The 19,020-nt window shown below is 38.9% G+C and overlaps 1 protein-coding gene across 1 annotated transcript in view; it reads right to left on the bottom strand.

The window, feature by feature from the left end:
• Positions 1-19,020, bottom strand: part of LOC104397411 (partitioning defective 3 homolog B-like) — a 142,740-nt gene that overhangs the window by 39,872 nt on the left and 83,848 nt on the right. Inside the window, exon 6 of the mRNA XM_010007371.1 lies at positions 8,319-8,454. Within this exon, the coding sequence (XP_010005673.1) occupies positions 8,319-8,454 (136 nt within the window). The remainder of the gene's footprint in view (positions 1-8,318; positions 8,455-19,020) is intronic.

The following is a 19,020-nucleotide window of genomic DNA, read 5'->3' as shown; positions in this document are numbered from 1 at the left end:
TATATTTTGTACTTTATTTTAATGCAGTCTTGATATTAGATTAGCATCTGCACTACAGACCTTAGACTGGGAACTAATATAGTTATCCGCCCAATCTCTCCATGTCTGAGTCAGTGGCTTTCTTTTTAATTTTAAATAATTATAACAGTGTCGCCTGTTTGTGGAGAAAAACAGAGCCTTTCTATATTCACAGATAATTGCTTATACCCAGCACCTAGTGATACATTCTAATTACTTTTCACACCTTGGCTGTGAAGAAATCTTGAACTTTTTAGTGGTTTTAACTGCAAGACAACAATACAGCCAGAGCACTGACACCCTGCCTGCTGAAACTGTGCCAGGGATGACATTTAACAAGCAGTTCCGCTAATGCATTTTGCAGTGAGGAACTACAGCAAAACTCAGGAAGATCCAAGGCCTCCGCCTCAGATCTTGTGCTGCAATAATGAGAAGTGCTGCATAGATACACAATAAAACAACTCAACCCAGAAGTAAAAAGTAATCAAAAGTGCATTATTTCACTTGGCTTCTGTCACATACTTAACTATAACAAATAAAAGATCTGTACTCTGTACCAGCCTCAATGACATAGTTGTATCGCTTGACCCAGCTTCTTTCAAGCTTGACCCTGTTCTGCACACGCTGGGCGAGCATTGCTGTTTGCCTCACTGAGGTCATTCTGCTTTTCATTATGTTAAATGGACAAATTTTGCAGTCCTTTGTCAAAACTACTATCTCTTTTAGTGGGATGTTAACCCTAGTAGGCTGAGAGGGACAGTGACCAGCATGTTTAGGAAACAGGGTGCTGTCTGGCACAACAGTAGCTAGGCAATACTTTGGATTACCAGTATTTTTTAGGGAAGAGATTAATCAGCAACACACTGAACAAGAACATAATCCAAGGAGATTAAGCTGTGAGAATTCAAAAAGAAGTCAACCGAATCAGCATCTATTTGATAAATGCACCAGATACCTTGTAGTAAATGCAAAAGCTTGTGCCTTAGAAGGGGTTAAGTTTGAGGCCCAATATCAGGCCTGATATAATAAATACCTAAGGACATGCTTAGCTTCAGACATGAACTTCAACGGCATTACAGACTCGTCTTGTGATTAAAAAAATGAGCATTGTTGTAACTGAGGCCCCTTTCCAGAAGTTGAAACAGGCCTCTTACTAATGGCCTGAGGAAGAGGAGGTCAATTTTAAAAGGAATCCTACTTATTTTCCCCCTTATAGTCAGACCCATGAGCAGCTGTGTTTGATTCTATGGTATGTGGGGCAGTGACTTACTAGAGGTCAAGACCAAGCTGTCATGGAGAAGTACATATCACTGAGGGTAAAGGAAGGTTCAAAGTGCAAAGTGCTTTAGCCATCCTAACTGTGAAGGCTCAGTGTTAAAATCTCAATCCCCTTCCAACTTCTCCATGTGATGCTGGCTTCAGATTTGACAGTGTGCAGACATGCTCAGGGAAAGTGGCACATAGTCACCTATCCATGGAATGATCCACAAGAAGACAGAAAACTATGAAAGCCTATACTGGCAGAAGCTTGCCAAAAATGAAGTGCAAAGACCCAGTTCACATGCTGCCCAGAACTACAGATTGGCTCTGAAAAGGCTGCTTCTGTGCCCATGCAATGGTGCCCCAAAAGAAAAAAGCTGCAGAGCTTGTGGCCTGTCTACGTGCCCAAATGCAAGTAGCTAGCTGTCCAGCATCCTATATAGCATGCATTACCTGTTCATGAGCTCCCCTCATCAATATAATTACCAGTTAGAGGTATGCATCTTGTTTCCTTAAACATATTGGCAAATTAGGAAAAATGTATGCAACAGAAAACCTCTAGGGCCCCTCATATTATATCAACGTGATCTATGGCAGCTGCCATAATCTCCATGATGCCCCACTCTAGTTCTCTATTTGAGCAACATCAGAAGAACGTCTGTTAACTGCAAGGGACATGATGACTGGCACGTGTTAAAGTGGAACCTCTCAGTGCTGTGAGCCTGCAAGGATGGCCACAGCCCAGCAGCATTGCTGGCTTTTGTCTCATTTCCTTCCTCTACTTGTTTGAAGTAAGAGAAATGGTTAGTGTTTGTCCTCTTCAGAATCACATACATGCACTGAGATGCAACATAAAGAAGCTGTGTGACAAGGTACCTTGTGGAATAGATGGCATGATATATTTCTGGAATTCACATGATATTATAGGGTATAAACAGTACCAGTGGGCTTTGGTAAGATGACATATGGCACCAGAACTGTTTCCCTTGGTAAGTAAGACTGTGTACATAGTGTAAGCATGAAGACGCAAGCATTTCAGACTCCCCTCTGGTACAGATAATCTATGCCAAATTCAACTTTTGTGTAAGTAGGAATGACTCCAAACAAGTTATAAGAGTCACTCTTTATTACTAGTATTAATGGAATTGCATTTGGCTCTCCTTGCATGTGCCATTTGGAATGGTTTATTTTTCACATCAGGTTTGGCAGGGATTTCTCCAAAGTAATTTCCCCCCCAAACCTACCCCCAAAAGCCAGCCCATAAATTTCAAAATCTCTCTGCTTACTTTGAATAGCTCTTCAGAATACACCCCAATCTGAAACCTTCATAATACAGAGATCATAAAAAGTTCTTGATTGGTAAGTTAATCATATGTCCTAATAAAATGTTTTACATACTCTTGTAATTAATATTTTAATAACATATACACAAAGACTTCCAATCCATGGTTTTCAAAGCAGCTCTACTCTAAGCAAGTTAATGGGTTGGGGTTTTTTTACTTCCTTTTTTTTTTTTTTTTTAAATTCAAAAATTCCTACTAATAGTCTGTGGGCTCAAAAAGTCTGGAATTCACAGCAGTTTCTGCTATATGGTTTCACATAGTACATAAAATTGTCAGCTTCTCCCATTGCGCTAGAAGACAGGAATGTTATTATTGTAGAAGTTTGAATTTTGGTTTCTAACCATAGTCCAACACAAACGTCTGTGTATTTTGGGAACATAACCTATTTGAGATGCAACATCCTGAACCTGGAATTAATTGATCATGAAAAGTACAAACAGCTCCTTATTCATCCTGAAGCAAGCATAGAACCCTTTGACACATTATGGAAAAATAATGCAGTTCCTAACGCTCCTTTTTTTGTTCTGGTTGATTTTTTGGCTTGGATCACTGCCAGGCACACAATAAAGTACTTGGCCTTTAGCACAGACAGGCATGATTCTTCTTTCATACTCTCAACTGGGAACTGACGAAACTCAGTACATTACAGATTTGTTTCCATCAAAATGTTCACAGCTAGTATCCAGAGACAGGTTCTGTTATATCTTTAGGTTATTTATCAGCTTGCAAATCTGATCTGCAAATACGAAAATGGCTTTTAGAACCACTTAATATAAGGTTTGGTGCAGTGAAGGTGATGTGGTCACTAACAGGTGAAGAACTATTTGCCATATGTTTGTTACACGTACTCCCTGAACATGCATTAAAAAAGATAAAGTTTCAAGGATTTAATGCCACCCTGAAGGAAAGAATTGATGTTTTAAGTAACTGGATTTGTACAAAGTCTACGAGACAATCCAAGTAAATCCTCAAATAGACTATTATTTCCTCATTATTTAAATTCCCCTAAATACAAGTGCAGATGCTAACTTCACAGCTTTGTCCTGACAGTTCCTTCTCTATTTCTCATGATTTGCTATAAGTCTGTGACTCTCAAGCCTGGAAAAAAGTGTCCCATAAAAAAGCCTTCTGTCTCCTAGGGAGACCATCTTAAGTTCTTGCAGCTTATTTCTTACTTAGTTCTCTCGGGTTCTGGCTGATACTGCAGTATATGATAATACTACATAAACATATTATGCCTCTTTCTATAGACCTGGCTTAGGTTTGTATAGAGTATGTTAATGAGCACTTTTAGTATCTGATGCCCTTCTAAGACATGACTATGTATGCACATGCCTAAATTATGTCTTACTGAGATAATTCCCAATACACCCCAGCTGTCAGAAAAATGTAGGTTATTACACAGAATCACAGAATCTTTGGGGTTGGAAGGTACCTTGAAAGATCATCTGGTCCAACTCCTCTGCCAGAGCAGGGTCACCAAGAGCACATCACACAGGAACGCATCCAGGTGGGTTTTGAATGTCTCAAGAAAGGGGTACTCCTCCGCCTCTCTGGGCAGCCTGTCACTCTCACAGTAAAGAATTTTTTTTCTGATGTTTACATGGAACCTCCTGTGTTCCAGTTTGCACCCACTGCCCCTTGTCCTATCACTAGACATCACTGAAAAAAGCCTGGCTCTGTCCTCACCTTTAACATATTTGTAAACATTGATGAGGTCACCCCTCAGTCTCCTTTTCTCCAAGCTAAAGAGACCCAGCTCCCTCAGCCTTTCCTCATAAGGGAGATGTTCCACTCCCTTAATCATCTTCGTAGCTCTGCGCTGGACTCTTTCAAGCAGTTCCCTGTCCTTCTTGAACTGTGGGGCCCAGAACTGGACACAATACTCCAGATGCAGCCTCACCAAGGCAGAATAGAGGGGGAAGAGAACCTCTCTTGACCTACTAACCACACCCTTTCTAATGCACCCCAGGATGCCATTGGCCTTCTTGGCCACAAGGGCACGTTGCTGGCTCATGGTCATCTTCCTGTCTACCAGGACCCCCAGGTCCCTTTCTCCTACACTGCTCTCCAGCAGGTCAGCCCCCAACCTGTACTGGTACATGAGGTTGTTCTTCCCCAGATGCAGGACTCTACACTTGCCCTTGTTGATTTTCATCAAGTTTCTTGCTGCCCAACTCTCCAGCCTGTCTAGGTCTAACTGAATGGCAGCACAGCCTTCTGGTGTGTCAGCCTCTCCTCTCAGTTTAGTGTCATCAGCAAACTTGCTGAGGGCACACTCTGTTCCCTCATCCAGATCGTTGATGAAAATATTGAACAGTATCAGTCCCAGTACCGACTCCTGAGGGACTCCACTAGCAACAGACCTCCAACTAGATTTTGTTCCATTAACCACAACTCCGATTTCATCCTTTCTCATATTCCAGTGACAACAACAGGCATTCATTTTCCTAGACAATATTTATATTTATCAATCTGTTCTTTGGTTAACTAGCTAAGGTTTACTTAAAGCCTTATGATCCATGCTATAGAATTTGGCTTATAATTTATTCAAGTTATAAACATGGAGGGGGGCTGGCTGGGCAGAGTCCAAAGGATGCAAAACTCAACAACAAACCAAAGCATAAAGGAACTGCTCAAGAATTTAAAAGATTCTGGCTCTATAGGACACACAATGCTATATATACGTGCCTGTTTACGGAGACACAATAACTTGAATTATTCAGTTACTTACAAAAAGGAAAAGAACAGACTGTGGGGAAGGGAGAGCAGAATGAAGGCGCAAGAGAGCAAAAATTCATCCAGCAACAGAAGAGAAGAATAGAGGAGAATTGGAAAATGGATGTGGGGGGAGGAATGGATGATGAGAGAATAGCAGGCCTATTTAAAATGAATTTTTGACCTTATTTTTAAAACATTTATGGATCCCAATTGCCTGTCATGAGATCATTTTCCCTTACAATGCTAGCTTTTCAGCCGGCTCTGCACTTTAACTTGATTTATCCCAGTTAAAAAAAAGTAGATTGTTAGAAATACCCCTTCTATTAGAAATTCTGTCCCATTACAGTGTCAGCTAAAGGCCACTTGTCAATGTCAGCTTTATCAGATAGAAATTTGCCTCATGAGTTCTCAGATACTTTTTTGGAGGACAAGACCCAGGATCCGTTTCTGAGGCTGTTGATTTGTGACAGGATAGTGTCTTCTCAAATTATCCTGTTATTTCCCAACTTATCTGCATGTTTCATGAGATGGTGGAAAGTGATTACAGCAGCTGCTGTACATTAGAAAGACATCTTATAGAAAAGCTGGCTTAGGTAAAACAGCTGACTGATGAAAGCATAGAAAGTACCAGTTGAGTATTAAAAATACATATGGAGATCCAGCATCTCCTTTCCATTTGCAGCTTGCCTGGTGCCATAACCTCCTGTGAGGAGGAAAACTTATGCCAAAAGGTTTTCCTCCTCCTCAGCTGTTGACTCTTAAAAAAAAGATCTGACATCCTGAAGATTAGAGTAAGTTTTTATTTATTTACAATTATGCAATTAATCATCAGCATGTCTTCACTGATAAGTAAAGGTGGAAGAAATCAGCTGTTGTTCTATCAGTGCTAGCATTGTACTGCTGAGGGTCAGCAGGCCAAAGGGTGGAAGACTACAGTTTTATAAAATATCTTGAGAACTCTCCTGGCAAGATGCTTCAAGACATTTTTTTTTTTTTTAATATTTTGATTCTATTTTTGTATCTTATTTTCTGTCTGAATGGATTGATTTAACATGTATTTTAAGGGTAAAACTACATGTCAGAGTAGAAATATCAGCCAGGACTCCAAAAAGAACAAGCTGGGGCCACAATATTTTCCAGACTTAAAGACAGTGCCTATCAAAGCAAGGCTGGATGAGCAATAGACGATACTGTTGCTGTGAACAGACCAGAAGTCCTTGAAATTTGTAAACCACTTCAACAAGTGGAACTGTTGCAGCAACAAACTTCAGAGTATTAAAGCCCTCAGGGTAAACTAATTTTTGAGCAGACTGCCATCCTCACAACAAAAACTCAAAAAAATATTCTGCATTGGAAGGACAGAAAAAGGAAACAATCCTGGTGACACTATTATTAACCCGTTAAGATTGAGATACTTAAAGCTCTCTTTCAGGTGCTCTGATTAAGGACAACTTGCCTCACAGCAAAAGGGAAGCTTTGGAAATCAGTAATCTCTGGGCATTATACCTAACAGGAAAGGCTTAAAAAGGATTACCTAGAAGAAACCTTTGTGAATCTTAGGAAACTACACTGGACCATAAATCTCAAGCTCCTCTGAGGATTAATAAAGCTTTATCAGTTTCAGATAAGAAGTAGAAATCCACAGGCTGCTGAAGAGGTACCACTGGCCCAATCCGGGGCCTCTGTCAGGACGCTTAACATGACATATAATTTCAAAAAAAGACACGTTTAATGTGTATTCTCATTTTAGTTTATGAAAGCTATTCAGAAGAATGGTAGCTACATAGATTCTCAAATTTGGGTCACAAAACTTAAGGCAGCATATTAAAGTTAACTGCAGTAAGGAAAGAATTATTTTGCTGAAGGGACATTTTTGGTGACTGAATCAGAATAATATATTAAACAACATTTTTGGGTTAATGAACAAATATATATGATAATTTATGTAAAAACACCCCTTTTAACTCTATCTCTCTGTGATTGCAAGAAATTCTAGTCTTGCATAGGATTTTCTTGGACTGCAATGCCAATCATTTAAGATTTCACTTCAGCATTCACACAGATAAATTAGAGGACATTAAAATCAACAGTGTTAGCTCAAACTTCAGGTGTATTTAGATTCTTAAGATTAAAACATAATTTTGTCTCTTTTTAAACTAAAATTTCAAATTTAGCATAAATTGCATCTTATCAAAGTTACATTTTTGAATGCTGGTTGATTATAATTACCTCTAAAGAGACAGAGTCCAACTCCGAAACTTCCTCAGGTGGAGCTCTTGAGTACCACAACCCTGATCCCATAGACTACATCTGTCACATTTATTTAATGCATTAAAAAATCCAACATGGTCGATTTAATCTCTGGTTCTACCATAGATCACTCTTCAAGTAGTCGTGTAGATAATACACCACTGCACAGTGTGACTCCTAGATGTACAACAGGGAGTACAGTATGTCTGTTACAGTTCTAAAATGTTGGTAGAATATTTTAAGAACCTTTGATGTGAGAGGAGCAAATTATTCCATTATTCACTTTATAAAAGTTACTGAGGATGCACTGGACTGCTACTGTGCAGTGCAGAAAGAAGGGCAGCAGACACCTCTCTGTTTCCTCCTGGCTTTGCAGAGACTAGAGTCAGAGTCTGCTCTTCTAATGCTCTTGTTAACCCAGGGAACCACTGAGTTAACTGTTAGAGTACCATAAATCCTGCTGAAAAACCTGAATGCTACCACATGTGACAAAGTTTGGAAATGACTGCATGTCTTGGGCCTAATGAGAGGAAACCTGGACCGGTAAACAGACAAGTTATTTTTGGCCAAGTTTTCATGTTATTAATGTTTTCTTTGGTGGGCTAACCTTAAGTATTTATCCATTTCTACAACCCCTCAAAATTCATGTTAAGCCACCATTGGATTTCTGGAAAACGCAAACAAATCAGCACCTTCTGCTAACTTTGCATCACACTGTAGACCTACCCAACGCTGGTCGTAATCAGATGGTTGTGCTCTTCCTTCATCATCCTCATAGAAAGGCAGGCCTTCCCTCCTGGCCTGATGGTATTCCTTCCGTAACTTCTGGATACGATCAGCATTCCCACCACCTGCACAGCTGCTGAGAAAAATAAAAAATGCAAAATAAAACTCATGTGTACACACATATCTAACACTTACCAGGTATCCACATGAGCATCCACACAGAACTGTCACATCTGAGACAAATCAATTATGAATCTCCTCACTTGCATAGTGCCCACTGGCCTGAATCTCCCTTCTTTTTGCCAACTTGTATTAATAAAGCTGCTACTTGTGAACTTGAACCCCATAAAAAAAAAATGCTGTTCCTGTCCAAAGAACTTAACAATTCCAGTACAAGACAAGAGACAACAGATGGATGCAGACAGATGGGGGAGCACAAGGAAACTTTTAACATTCCTATGAGCAGCTATAAATGGCTATCATATTTTAATAATGATGATGATGATGATGATGATAGCTGCCAGAAAAATGTTTCCTTTTGCTCCCACGCTAAATGTGGAATTTCCCTAAAATTACATTTGTTCAAGGTAAAGAATAGCCTATATTCAGAGACCCACAGAAAGAACTTTTCTCTCATTAAAAAAACCACCTCCCTTCCAATTATAGAAACAACTAAAACATCAGCTGTGAAAATACACGGGAGGCAAGAGAGATGGGAAAGCACACTATTACATCTTGACACCAGTTTTTTAATGTGGTAATTAAACAGTAATCCATTTAGTAATCCACAAAGACTCACTTGTATGCTGAACTGCATACACTGCAAATTGCCGTGGTAAAGCTAGTGGAGTTGCTTAGTTTGTCAAGTTAAACATATGCCTGTCTTTGTGGATTTTGACCCTGGTGAGCCTTCCAAAACCTTACAGCTGGACTTGTACAGCTGTGGAAGCTCAGGCATACCTGGAAGGATTAAAAAAAAAACAACTAAGTTCCTGAAAATGCCTAAGAATTAAAAAAAAAAAAATAATACAGCCATGCTGAAAGAGAATAAATTAAGTTTCCCACAGCTGTTTCCAGCCCTGCTTTATTCAGAACTGGGGTGAGTACTGTCTGCATGGCTTAGTAGCATTTACTGGCATTCACAGGGAATTCTAGAATTTTTGGGGGCTCATCCTAAACTCAGACCATTGTTATTGCAACACATCATCATATATTCTCTTAATCTGCAACCTTAACTCTGCCTCACCAACAACATGCTACAAAGACAGATGTATTCATATGAGCACAGATTCTGTGGAGCATCTTGTCACACTGCACTCCAGTATGAGTATGCCAGAATCTAGGGAAGTCTTTAATAGGATTTGCATAGCAAAATGAATTTGGAAAGCGAATACAAAAGACTGGACATAAATATATCAGTTAAATAATAAGTACCTCCTAGTATCTTAATAGCCATCTAGATTTGTTGGAAATTAATTATCAATGAAGGAAAATTCCACGTAGGGTGCAAATGCAACTTGAATATGCTGCCAGGACTGGAAATGTTTACTTGCAGTACTGATACGTTTCCATGAAAAATCTAACATTTAATTTACTTGCCTTCCCTGGATCCTAAGTTACTCAGCCCCCCTACTCTACGAAGTCCCAGAGGTTTCAAGCTTCTCTGGCTGACTTACCAAACTCTTCCAAAGTGCATGAATTTTTTCTCATGATCTGCCAAGACACTGCAGAAAGTTTGCACAACCTCTGTGGACTAGTGAGGGGGGGAAAAAAAAAAAAGTGCATTCCCTTTTCCCCATGACTCCTTCCACAGATAAATGCCTCTGTTCCTTGCATGAATTCTTGTCAAATAGTGGAGAACCATTTCCAGTTTGCAAAACACTGGAATTGAGGACTAGCTAATTGGGACTATCAGTGAAGCTTGGTCCACAGCTCCTGAGCAATACAATACCTGTGAAATCCCCTGACTTTACTTGTGAATACAGATAAAGCATTTAATTAGGGCTGCTAACATACAGATAAGGCCCAAAGTGTTGTCCTTGTTGCTTTGCCAACATCATTACCCAGAGTAGCACTAGCTAAAAGTGGGAAACGCTGAAATATAGGAAACTTGTCTAGTTTGATTCCAGCTGATCTGGCTCCCTGCAGCTCACTGCAACTGTATTAGCACCTCCCACCAGTGGCCTAATGGCCACAAACTCACTTTCTACGTTCAGGTATGTTGGCTAAAGAGATAATTTGAAAGTACCATACAGGAGTTTTTTTCCCCCACGTTCTAAATTAAATCTGAGGTTTATATTGTAAGAAGCAGTAACAGCTGTTTGTGCTCCATTTACTGCAGATCTCCATTAGGTGAACTTCCTTCTGCTTAAACCCAGCCAGCCACCAAGTAGGTGCTGCAGAGACTGAGCTGATTAAAAGACTGGATCTGACAGCTTTTTCTTTGGCAAACCTCTGCCACACTGTACTAATGTACAAATCCTAACCATGAGAATGAGGAGGAAGTTTTGAATGAAAGATAGCAGCACATGGAAACTCATCCATCTGGATTAGTGTGAAAACACAACCATAATCTCTGTGGAAACAAGCAGCTCCATGAAGTCTGATTTCCTGCGCTGCTCTCCTGTGGGTTCTCTTGTATCTGATAATGGGCCTGAGTTCACACTGCAGCATTTCTCCCCAGCAAGGGCATTTGACTGGGCTTCTCTAGCAGGCTGCATATTTACATGAAACTTAGTGATTCAGTATCTTTTGAACATCTAAACACCTGTTAAATCTGGTAAAAAGTGGCCAGCAGGCTCACAATTTTTTAGGAATGTGGGGGGAACAGGTTGGAAGACAGTTGCTCGGTACATCAGCTTCATTTTTTCAGGAAACAGTTGAAGCCCCACAGATCTCTTTCTTTTATTTCTTTTCTTTTCTCTTTTTTTTTTTTTTAATTTTTTTTTTTTTTTTAATTCTCCTCCATCACTGTTTATAGGCATGAATGCAAAAGACACTGGCTTTTGAATGAGCTGCATATCTAGCTTACTGTGAAAGTTTTACCCATTCCTGAGTAATGTGAGATGAATATGATGCCCTGTGCAAAGCTCATGAAACAGTTCTGAATTTAAAGTTGGCTCCTGACAATTATGTGAATATATGAACCACATTCAAACCACCAGATGAATTCAATCAGCACAGTGCAAATATCGCATACATAATCTATTAGTTTACCCCAAAGAAACCGAAGCATTGAATTCAAACAGAATGAAGTCATCAGTAATAAAAAAAATAAACTGATAAGGCAATATTAAAAAAAAAAACACACCACAATTTTCCAAGACTGGCAGAAAAGATCATACATTCACTGTAAACTATTCTCCCATCTGCCTATAAATACATAATTAAAAAATATTGGTTGGATCAGATAGCAGTTCTCAGACAGGGAAACAGCAGATGAATACCAGTTCAAATGTTCTGTGTGCATGACTATTTACATTGAAAAGGAACCTGAATTTAGAGAAGAAATAGAAGAACAATACTCCAATCAAAGTCAATTTATATTAAGGAGACTCACTGAAGTTTTCATCAAGCCTAGTAAGTACAGCAGACAGATTTATTTTACAGTAGCTTTACATTTAATGTAGTGCTCCCTCCTTGAGAAGGTATAAACACTACAGTCCTCATTACATCTCATTACATTTTGTGCAGAAATCACTTCCTGGACCATGGCTCCCTGTGCTACATGTCCTTCAGAAAACTGCACAACCACACATTGGCCATTCCTCTCACCACCACATGTTCCTAGGCTTTAACATTTAATCTACCCATGGACTTCTCCATTGTTGTGACAAGACTGTGAGAGAACCTTCCACTCTGCATTTTGCAACTCATTTCAGAACAATTTCCTACAATTGCGCTACACGCAAGGAGACCGATTCAAAAGCAGTTGATACTGGGATAGAATCTGAACCTTTCAGAAGAAGTTTTAAATAACATCTAGGGGGGGAAAATATCTCTGAGAAACTTTAAAAAGTAAAGACTCAAATGCTGATTTCAAACAACAGTAACAAAACCTGTTCAAAATCCCATGCCACAAACAATTTTGAGAGATGTTGAACAGTTTTTTGAATAAGCTGCACAGCCTGAAAAGAATTGAGAAATAGAAAATCTAATAAATAATCTTATATGAAAGCTCAAAAGAGAAAAAAGACATGCCTGTCAGCCATTCTGTGATTTTGCTAGTTCAAACCCATACAAACAAAAGGTTTTGTCTGGCCTAGGAGAAAGTGGAAAAAAAAATCAAATCGGCATGATCGTTCTAGCCCAGACTGCTGGGGCTGCACTACTGCCAGAAACCACCATCTTCTGCCCTGTGCCTGGGTCTGTCAGAGGCACCGTGCCCACTGCAACTGTAAGGGACCTGCTATGTAACAGACACTCAACTCCTGCAGTTGGACTAGGCATCCCAAAACAAAAAGGACACTCATTTGGCACAGCTTTAGTTTCAAGCTATCTCTAACATTATGTTAAATATGACTGTGAAATTTCATTCCATCATCTCTGGAGAGAAGGATCAACAGGCACCACAGCAGTAATATTATATACCCAGTATGACAGACAAGTAATTTTTTTCAAAGAATCAAAACATCATAATCAGTATTTAATACATATGGCTCGGGTTTTGCACAATAAAATCTCCTTTCTGTTATTCCTCTGAGTTTCTAATCTGGATTTCAGTTATCCAGGTTAAAAAAATACATTTTTAAATTAGTGACTTCTTACTGCAGCTCTCTAGGTAGCACAAAATTAAAACCAAGTGTTGCATATACAGAATAAGATGAACCACTTAAAGTTGTATATAAACATGCATTTAAAGAGGCAATAAACATTTTGTTTCTAGTGGTTTTCCTAAACACATTAATATTGCACAGAGATTTTTTGCCAGCCGTTTCCTTCAAATGCTGATTTCACTTATCTGACTGTCAACCTCTAAACAAACAACTGGTGTGGGAAATAGAAAGGGAAGAAAAAAAAATATTCTTCTGGTGAATTTTCCCTTAACAAATAAATCCAAAGCAAAATGTGACTTACACACTCAAGAGATTGGACAATCTTCCATTCACAATCTCCTACAAAACAAGCCTAATTTTATATACTGAAAGGAACATAGTGGTCTGCAAAGATATACAAGGAATCCAACAGAGAATGCAAGAGTATCTTTCACTTAGGATAAAACTTTCCTTTTGAAGTTATAACTAATAAGTATTTGAGTACATTACTCTTTCAGTTCCAGCTCTTCTCTATCTATCCTGATGTATTACATTGCTTATGAAGATATTTCTGAAGCCTCAATAGTAAGAGGGAATGAAAAAGAATGGTGGGAAGTGATAAAAAGAAAATCAGTGATAAGAACATAATTCTACAATATTTCAGCTTTCATCTTTGTCAACCACCAAGAGAGTGTAGGAAGAAATGAACATTTGTTTTTTTTCACATGCACTTGAGTAAATTAATTATGTTGCAATGAAAGACTTGTCCGAAACATCTTGTTGACATCACTGATACTGCCTTGCAGGCTCAGGCACTGCCTTGGATGCTCACACAGAATCAGCCTAGGCTTTGGCTCTACACACCCCACACTGTGGACTCAACTTTAGAATGATGTTTTTTCCAGCTACTGGAACCACACACACAGTTTTATTGGTTTCCATGGAACTTGCTTTCTTGCTCTGGGCAGGAATACATCCTGTGTATAGACAACTATAGCCTTTATCAATGGAGAGGGACTCCAGAAGGAGCTTTTACTTTGGAAACCTGTGCAAAGCATCCAGGTGGAAGTCTTTGAGCCAAGTTCCATTTAGACAGGACTATCCTGAGTGGGTTTGTATAGATGGGCTGATATGAGAAGCATTAGGTAGATATATTTCTCTCTATCCACATGTAAAAAATACATATAAAGTCAAGATTCATAAGTAAACTGCAGAAAAACAAACTACACTGAAGGAGTTATTTACATTTACTTGAGTTTATTTGAACTTGTATACTAAAGTTCCTGAGTCTTAATCTGCTTTACAATATTGTAAAAAGTTGTAACTGTGCCTCAGTTGTCACCTTTCAATTCTTTAGGCTACCATAAAAGCAGTACAACCACTTCTGTCCAAAAGGTCAAAGACTCCTAGGGCAGCACATGACTACCATTTGTCTGGATGTAAATTGAGTCCTATTGACCCTGTAATATCACTACTGACCTCCTGACATTAGGAGCTTAGTGGAAAAAAAAGAAGATGGTATTCTTTGGTTCCTACAGACTCATTAGAAATAAAGAAGGAAAGAGATGTTAACCTTTTCTTTCCCCAGCTCACAATATGTTTACAAAAGCCTGAAAACGACAAATTGAAGACTGAGACCAACACATTTGTATCACTTTCAGTTTTTCCAAACTGTTTATAAAATATCTCTCAGTGGCTTGACATAAAGTATCCTTTTACGTTTCCTTCTTTTCACATGACATACAACACCTTTTCCTGTTTGTTATGGCAGATGGCCTGGACATTTAGATGAGCATCAATACAAGGCACTTCGCATCTCCATTACTCTCCTTTATACCTTATAGTTGACTACAGCTGGCCAGAAATAATGGGAGGTATAGCCTAATTTGTTACTTTACAGAAACAAAATTGGCATACTGAGGTTTAACTTCACCATAATGGCAGACATGGCTTGTGCTACTCCAACAGAAACAGGTTATTTGCAATCAAGTAGGAAGAAAAAAAAGGGGACATTTTCTTGTTTGTAGCCAGCTTGTCATCTTCAAAGAAAATACTTTTTTTTTTCCTTTTTTTTTTTTTTTTCCTGATCAATGTATTGTGCTTCATCAAGGAAGGCAATGACCAGATTTTAACTATTAATTAAAAAAAAAAAAAAAAAAAGGATGCCTTACAGTTCAGGCTGGTCAATGTCTTTTTCTGGCCTGTGACCAGTTTACTGCTGTCTTGTTGATCTGAGATGTGCACGTGTCTCCAAAGGGCTAGGAAAGCAGGGAGATTAGGGACTCAGCTGCTGACAATAACCACACTCTCTATAAACAATACACAATGAAAATAATGAAAAACAGATTTTCCTGGTATTTTCAGTAGCCTCTAGACAATGCAACAGTTTCTGGTTTCTTTACTAAAGATGATGCCAATTATGCCTTTTATCCATCATGCAGAAGTCACGTGTGAGGCGTAATTGAGGGCCTTCTCTCCAAGGTAATTTCTTCTGGATTTACACAGCAAAGTACTTAAATTGCCTTTTTTGGCACTTTGTATTACAACATGGCTTGGGAGGGGGTATTTTACTTTACTGATGTAAAGCAGCTGGCATATTTACAATAGATAGGTCACACCAACACAGAGCAGATTTTCAGCCCTCCAAACTCCATTTACAGCAGCTTTAACAATTCAACAAAACAAATGCTGAATGCTGTACTCTTCTGTGGAAGTGTAGCTCTGATTCTTAATGGCTATCACACTTGCCTGCAACTGGTAGCTAGGGTTTTTTTTCACTTGCAGACTATTGCTTTTTGCACTACAGTTTAATAAACTTATTGCTAAAGCTGAGATAATAAGTACTTTACAGACTTGCAATGAATTTGCCATTCAAGAGTCGCTCAGGAATTCCCTTTAGCACACACAAAGCAAAGGCAGGAGGGAGAGAAGGTGACAATTCAGTGCAGTCTTAATTTCTGCATTCCCTTGTGAGGGAAGAATCAAGGATCTAAGACTTCACTGAGTAGATGCTGCTGTCCATGTTCTAAAATATACTTTGTTGAAAACTACAAAGCCTAGAGTAACTGCTCATTTTCTCCCAGAAATTACTTCTCCAAGTTTTACACTAGACTATATCCTGCTCTTCACTTCACACGTGCAAATCTATGCCATTGGTAGAGTGGCAGCAACTAATCCACGATGTAGCTTCCTTTTATAATACCTGGTCTAGGAAGAAAAGAGGTCGAAATCTCAACCTCAACTAAAAAATAAGAAAAAGTTTCTATATCTGTAATCCTGTTACAGATCCAAAAGGAAAAGGAAAAGGAAAAGGGAGTTAATTTGTACCATGTGTAAAGCATCAGGGAAAAGCATAGCTCTCATAGCCAAAACACATCTTTACTATAAAGTTGGCTTTTTTGGCTGTTTTTAATGAATGGTCACTAGAAGGAAAACATTAATCCAGCATCAGAACTTTTACGGGAAAAAAATAAAAATGTAATTTATCTTTTTTAACTGTCAGCTGCATTTTTAAAGCTTTAACGTCTGTAGCTTCCAGAGGCCTTTTGTCTTTCTGCCATGGCAGGAATATCTTGGACAGCTGTAAGAGCTTTGTAAGCTATCTTTCTCAAAATCCATTAGCTAATTCAAGGAACCTAATTAGAGCTGCCATTTTGATGGAGCATATTGAATGCTCTGTATAAACTAGTAACACCATCAATGTTTATTAAAAATTGCAAGAATCAAAGCTCTTGGTTCCATATAAATATTAATGGCCAGATACAAAATACTTCCTGAAACACAGACATCATTGTGTCCACAGATATGCACACAGGTATACTTAGAACCCAGTGTGATGCATTTGTACATGAAGGCTGAAGCACAGAAGAAAAACCTAGGGACAATTTTACACAAACTGTTGAAAACTGACTGACTTCCATTTACCCTGTCCTTACGTGTATTAAAGAAAGCAAAGCACACCAAAGATAATTTGTTTCTTGTGTTTTTTCCCAAGTAGTGTGCTGACAATTTGGAGAGTATTTTGAGCTTACCTCAAGAATGCACTCCAGCTGGAACTGTTTTATAGCTCCTCTTAAACCAGCCACTCCAATCACCGTACTTTGTAGACATTTACACATATTCCAGTGCTACACTGTTTAAGGGCATCCAAAGATTCAAAGGCAATTTGCACTGTAGAGTTAAAACTCAAATTTTGCTGTAGACAGCAACAAATTCGGTGAAAGGAGCCAGACATCTGGAGCAATGATCTCCTACATTCTGCTGTGTAGAAGCCCAACTATAATGAAAAAACAACTCGCAGACAATGATACAACACATGAAATACTGACCATTCTAAGAATGTATCAGAGACCTAAATTAAGTCAGGCTGTACAAGCATACACCTTTGGTTACAGAAATAAAAAACTTTTTCTGGCTACTTCATAGCTTCATTTTTAACTTGATACTTCATAACTGGAAATGCAGAAAACCTCATCTGTTACCATTTCAATCTGACGTACACTTTCATACGCATCTAACAGAGCCTGGATTCTATTTATATGTACAACTAAATATACGTGCATAGAAAAATCATCAGATTTGTTACAGAAAGACAGCAGATGTTCTTATTAAGCCACTGGCACATGCAAGGTGAAGCATGTAAGCCTTATAAGGAAAGCACTGAGCATTCCAACTACAAGCTAAAGAAAAGGAAAGACAACTAATTAAATTATTTCTAACGTACTTTCCTAGCTGTGAGTGCAATGCACAGCAAAATGAATGCGCCACTGAGCATGCTCAAACAGCTCTTAAAATACATGGGGCTTCTCACAGAGGAGAGCATAATTCATACACACTCTGGAACATCCTGACTCCAATATAATGATCCAGAGTTCACTTATTCAGAACATATACTAAAATAACACCTGAAACATTTAACAGATGTGTAAGAGAAACAGGCTTAACTGTATTTTCTACACTGTAGTAGTGTGAGGGGATAAAAATTTTATGACAGTCTTACCATGGTGACAACCCTGAAGGCAAATTCACTCTACTTCTCTGACAGGACAGTATTTCCAAACTATAACTGAGATCTGAGCAGTTTCACAGGAACATGCTCAAAAGTCAAAACATCAGTTACCACTAGCTTCTCTTAGGAATTATATGTGGCAAATTTAGCTTGTGGTTATTGCTCAACAGAAACCCTGCCAGATGCTGAAGTGGTTGATGGATTTTGCAAAGTTCTGCTGTCTCCAAGGCCACCTTGCCTACCCTCCAAGCAGCCTCCCTTCTTAGACACTTCTCCCCCGTGCAGCTGGGCTCCTCAGAGCACAGTTGTTTTGTTCACATTCGCAAAGACAGGGGAGCGCACAGTCCTTCAACTAGCTTTCATCATGAGCTTCATATCAACAGAATTAAATGCTTTATAAAGTGACCTGCACTTTGGATAAATATTTCTGAACTCAGGGGCCTAAAGTTAGCAGTGTAACTTTATTACTTTTTGTTATGCAGGCACTGGAAGCTCTTGGACTTCCAGATATATCCAGCTTTTCTAGCTCCTTCTTACGGCTGCAGCTCCACTGTACCTCTGAAATTATTCACACTTTTCCCGCTTGGGTAAGTTGGGGCTGTTTTTCAGCTGCTTAGATTTGAAGGTAAGCACTAGTCCTTTTTAGCAATTGTTTTGAAAAAATTTAAATTAAAAAGGAAAAATTAAGTAATGGAATCTTCATACTACACATTTCCTGGTGTACCTAACATGGAAGAGAAACAGCAAGCCTAACTCTCCACATTTGAGTGGGAAATCCCAGAAATGCTAAAGCAAACATTCTGGTTCAGGCCCATCCCTATCTCTACAGAATGACTCTAATGTAGTTTTAACTGCTGTGTTTAGAGACACACCTTACAAATCCTTCCACATCTGTTTTTGTCTTGCTCCCTTTGTTCCATGTTGTCACTCTGATGTTCAT

Source organism: Chaetura pelagica, unplaced genomic scaffold (assembly GCF_000747805.2).
Source record: "Chaetura pelagica isolate M959 unplaced genomic scaffold, ChaPel_1.0 scaffold21, whole genome shotgun sequence".
Taxonomy (NCBI): Eukaryota; Metazoa; Chordata; class Aves; order Apodiformes; family Apodidae; genus Chaetura; species Chaetura pelagica.
Note: the sequence above shows the minus strand (reverse complement) of the source record. Positions and strands in the feature narration are given on the sequence as shown.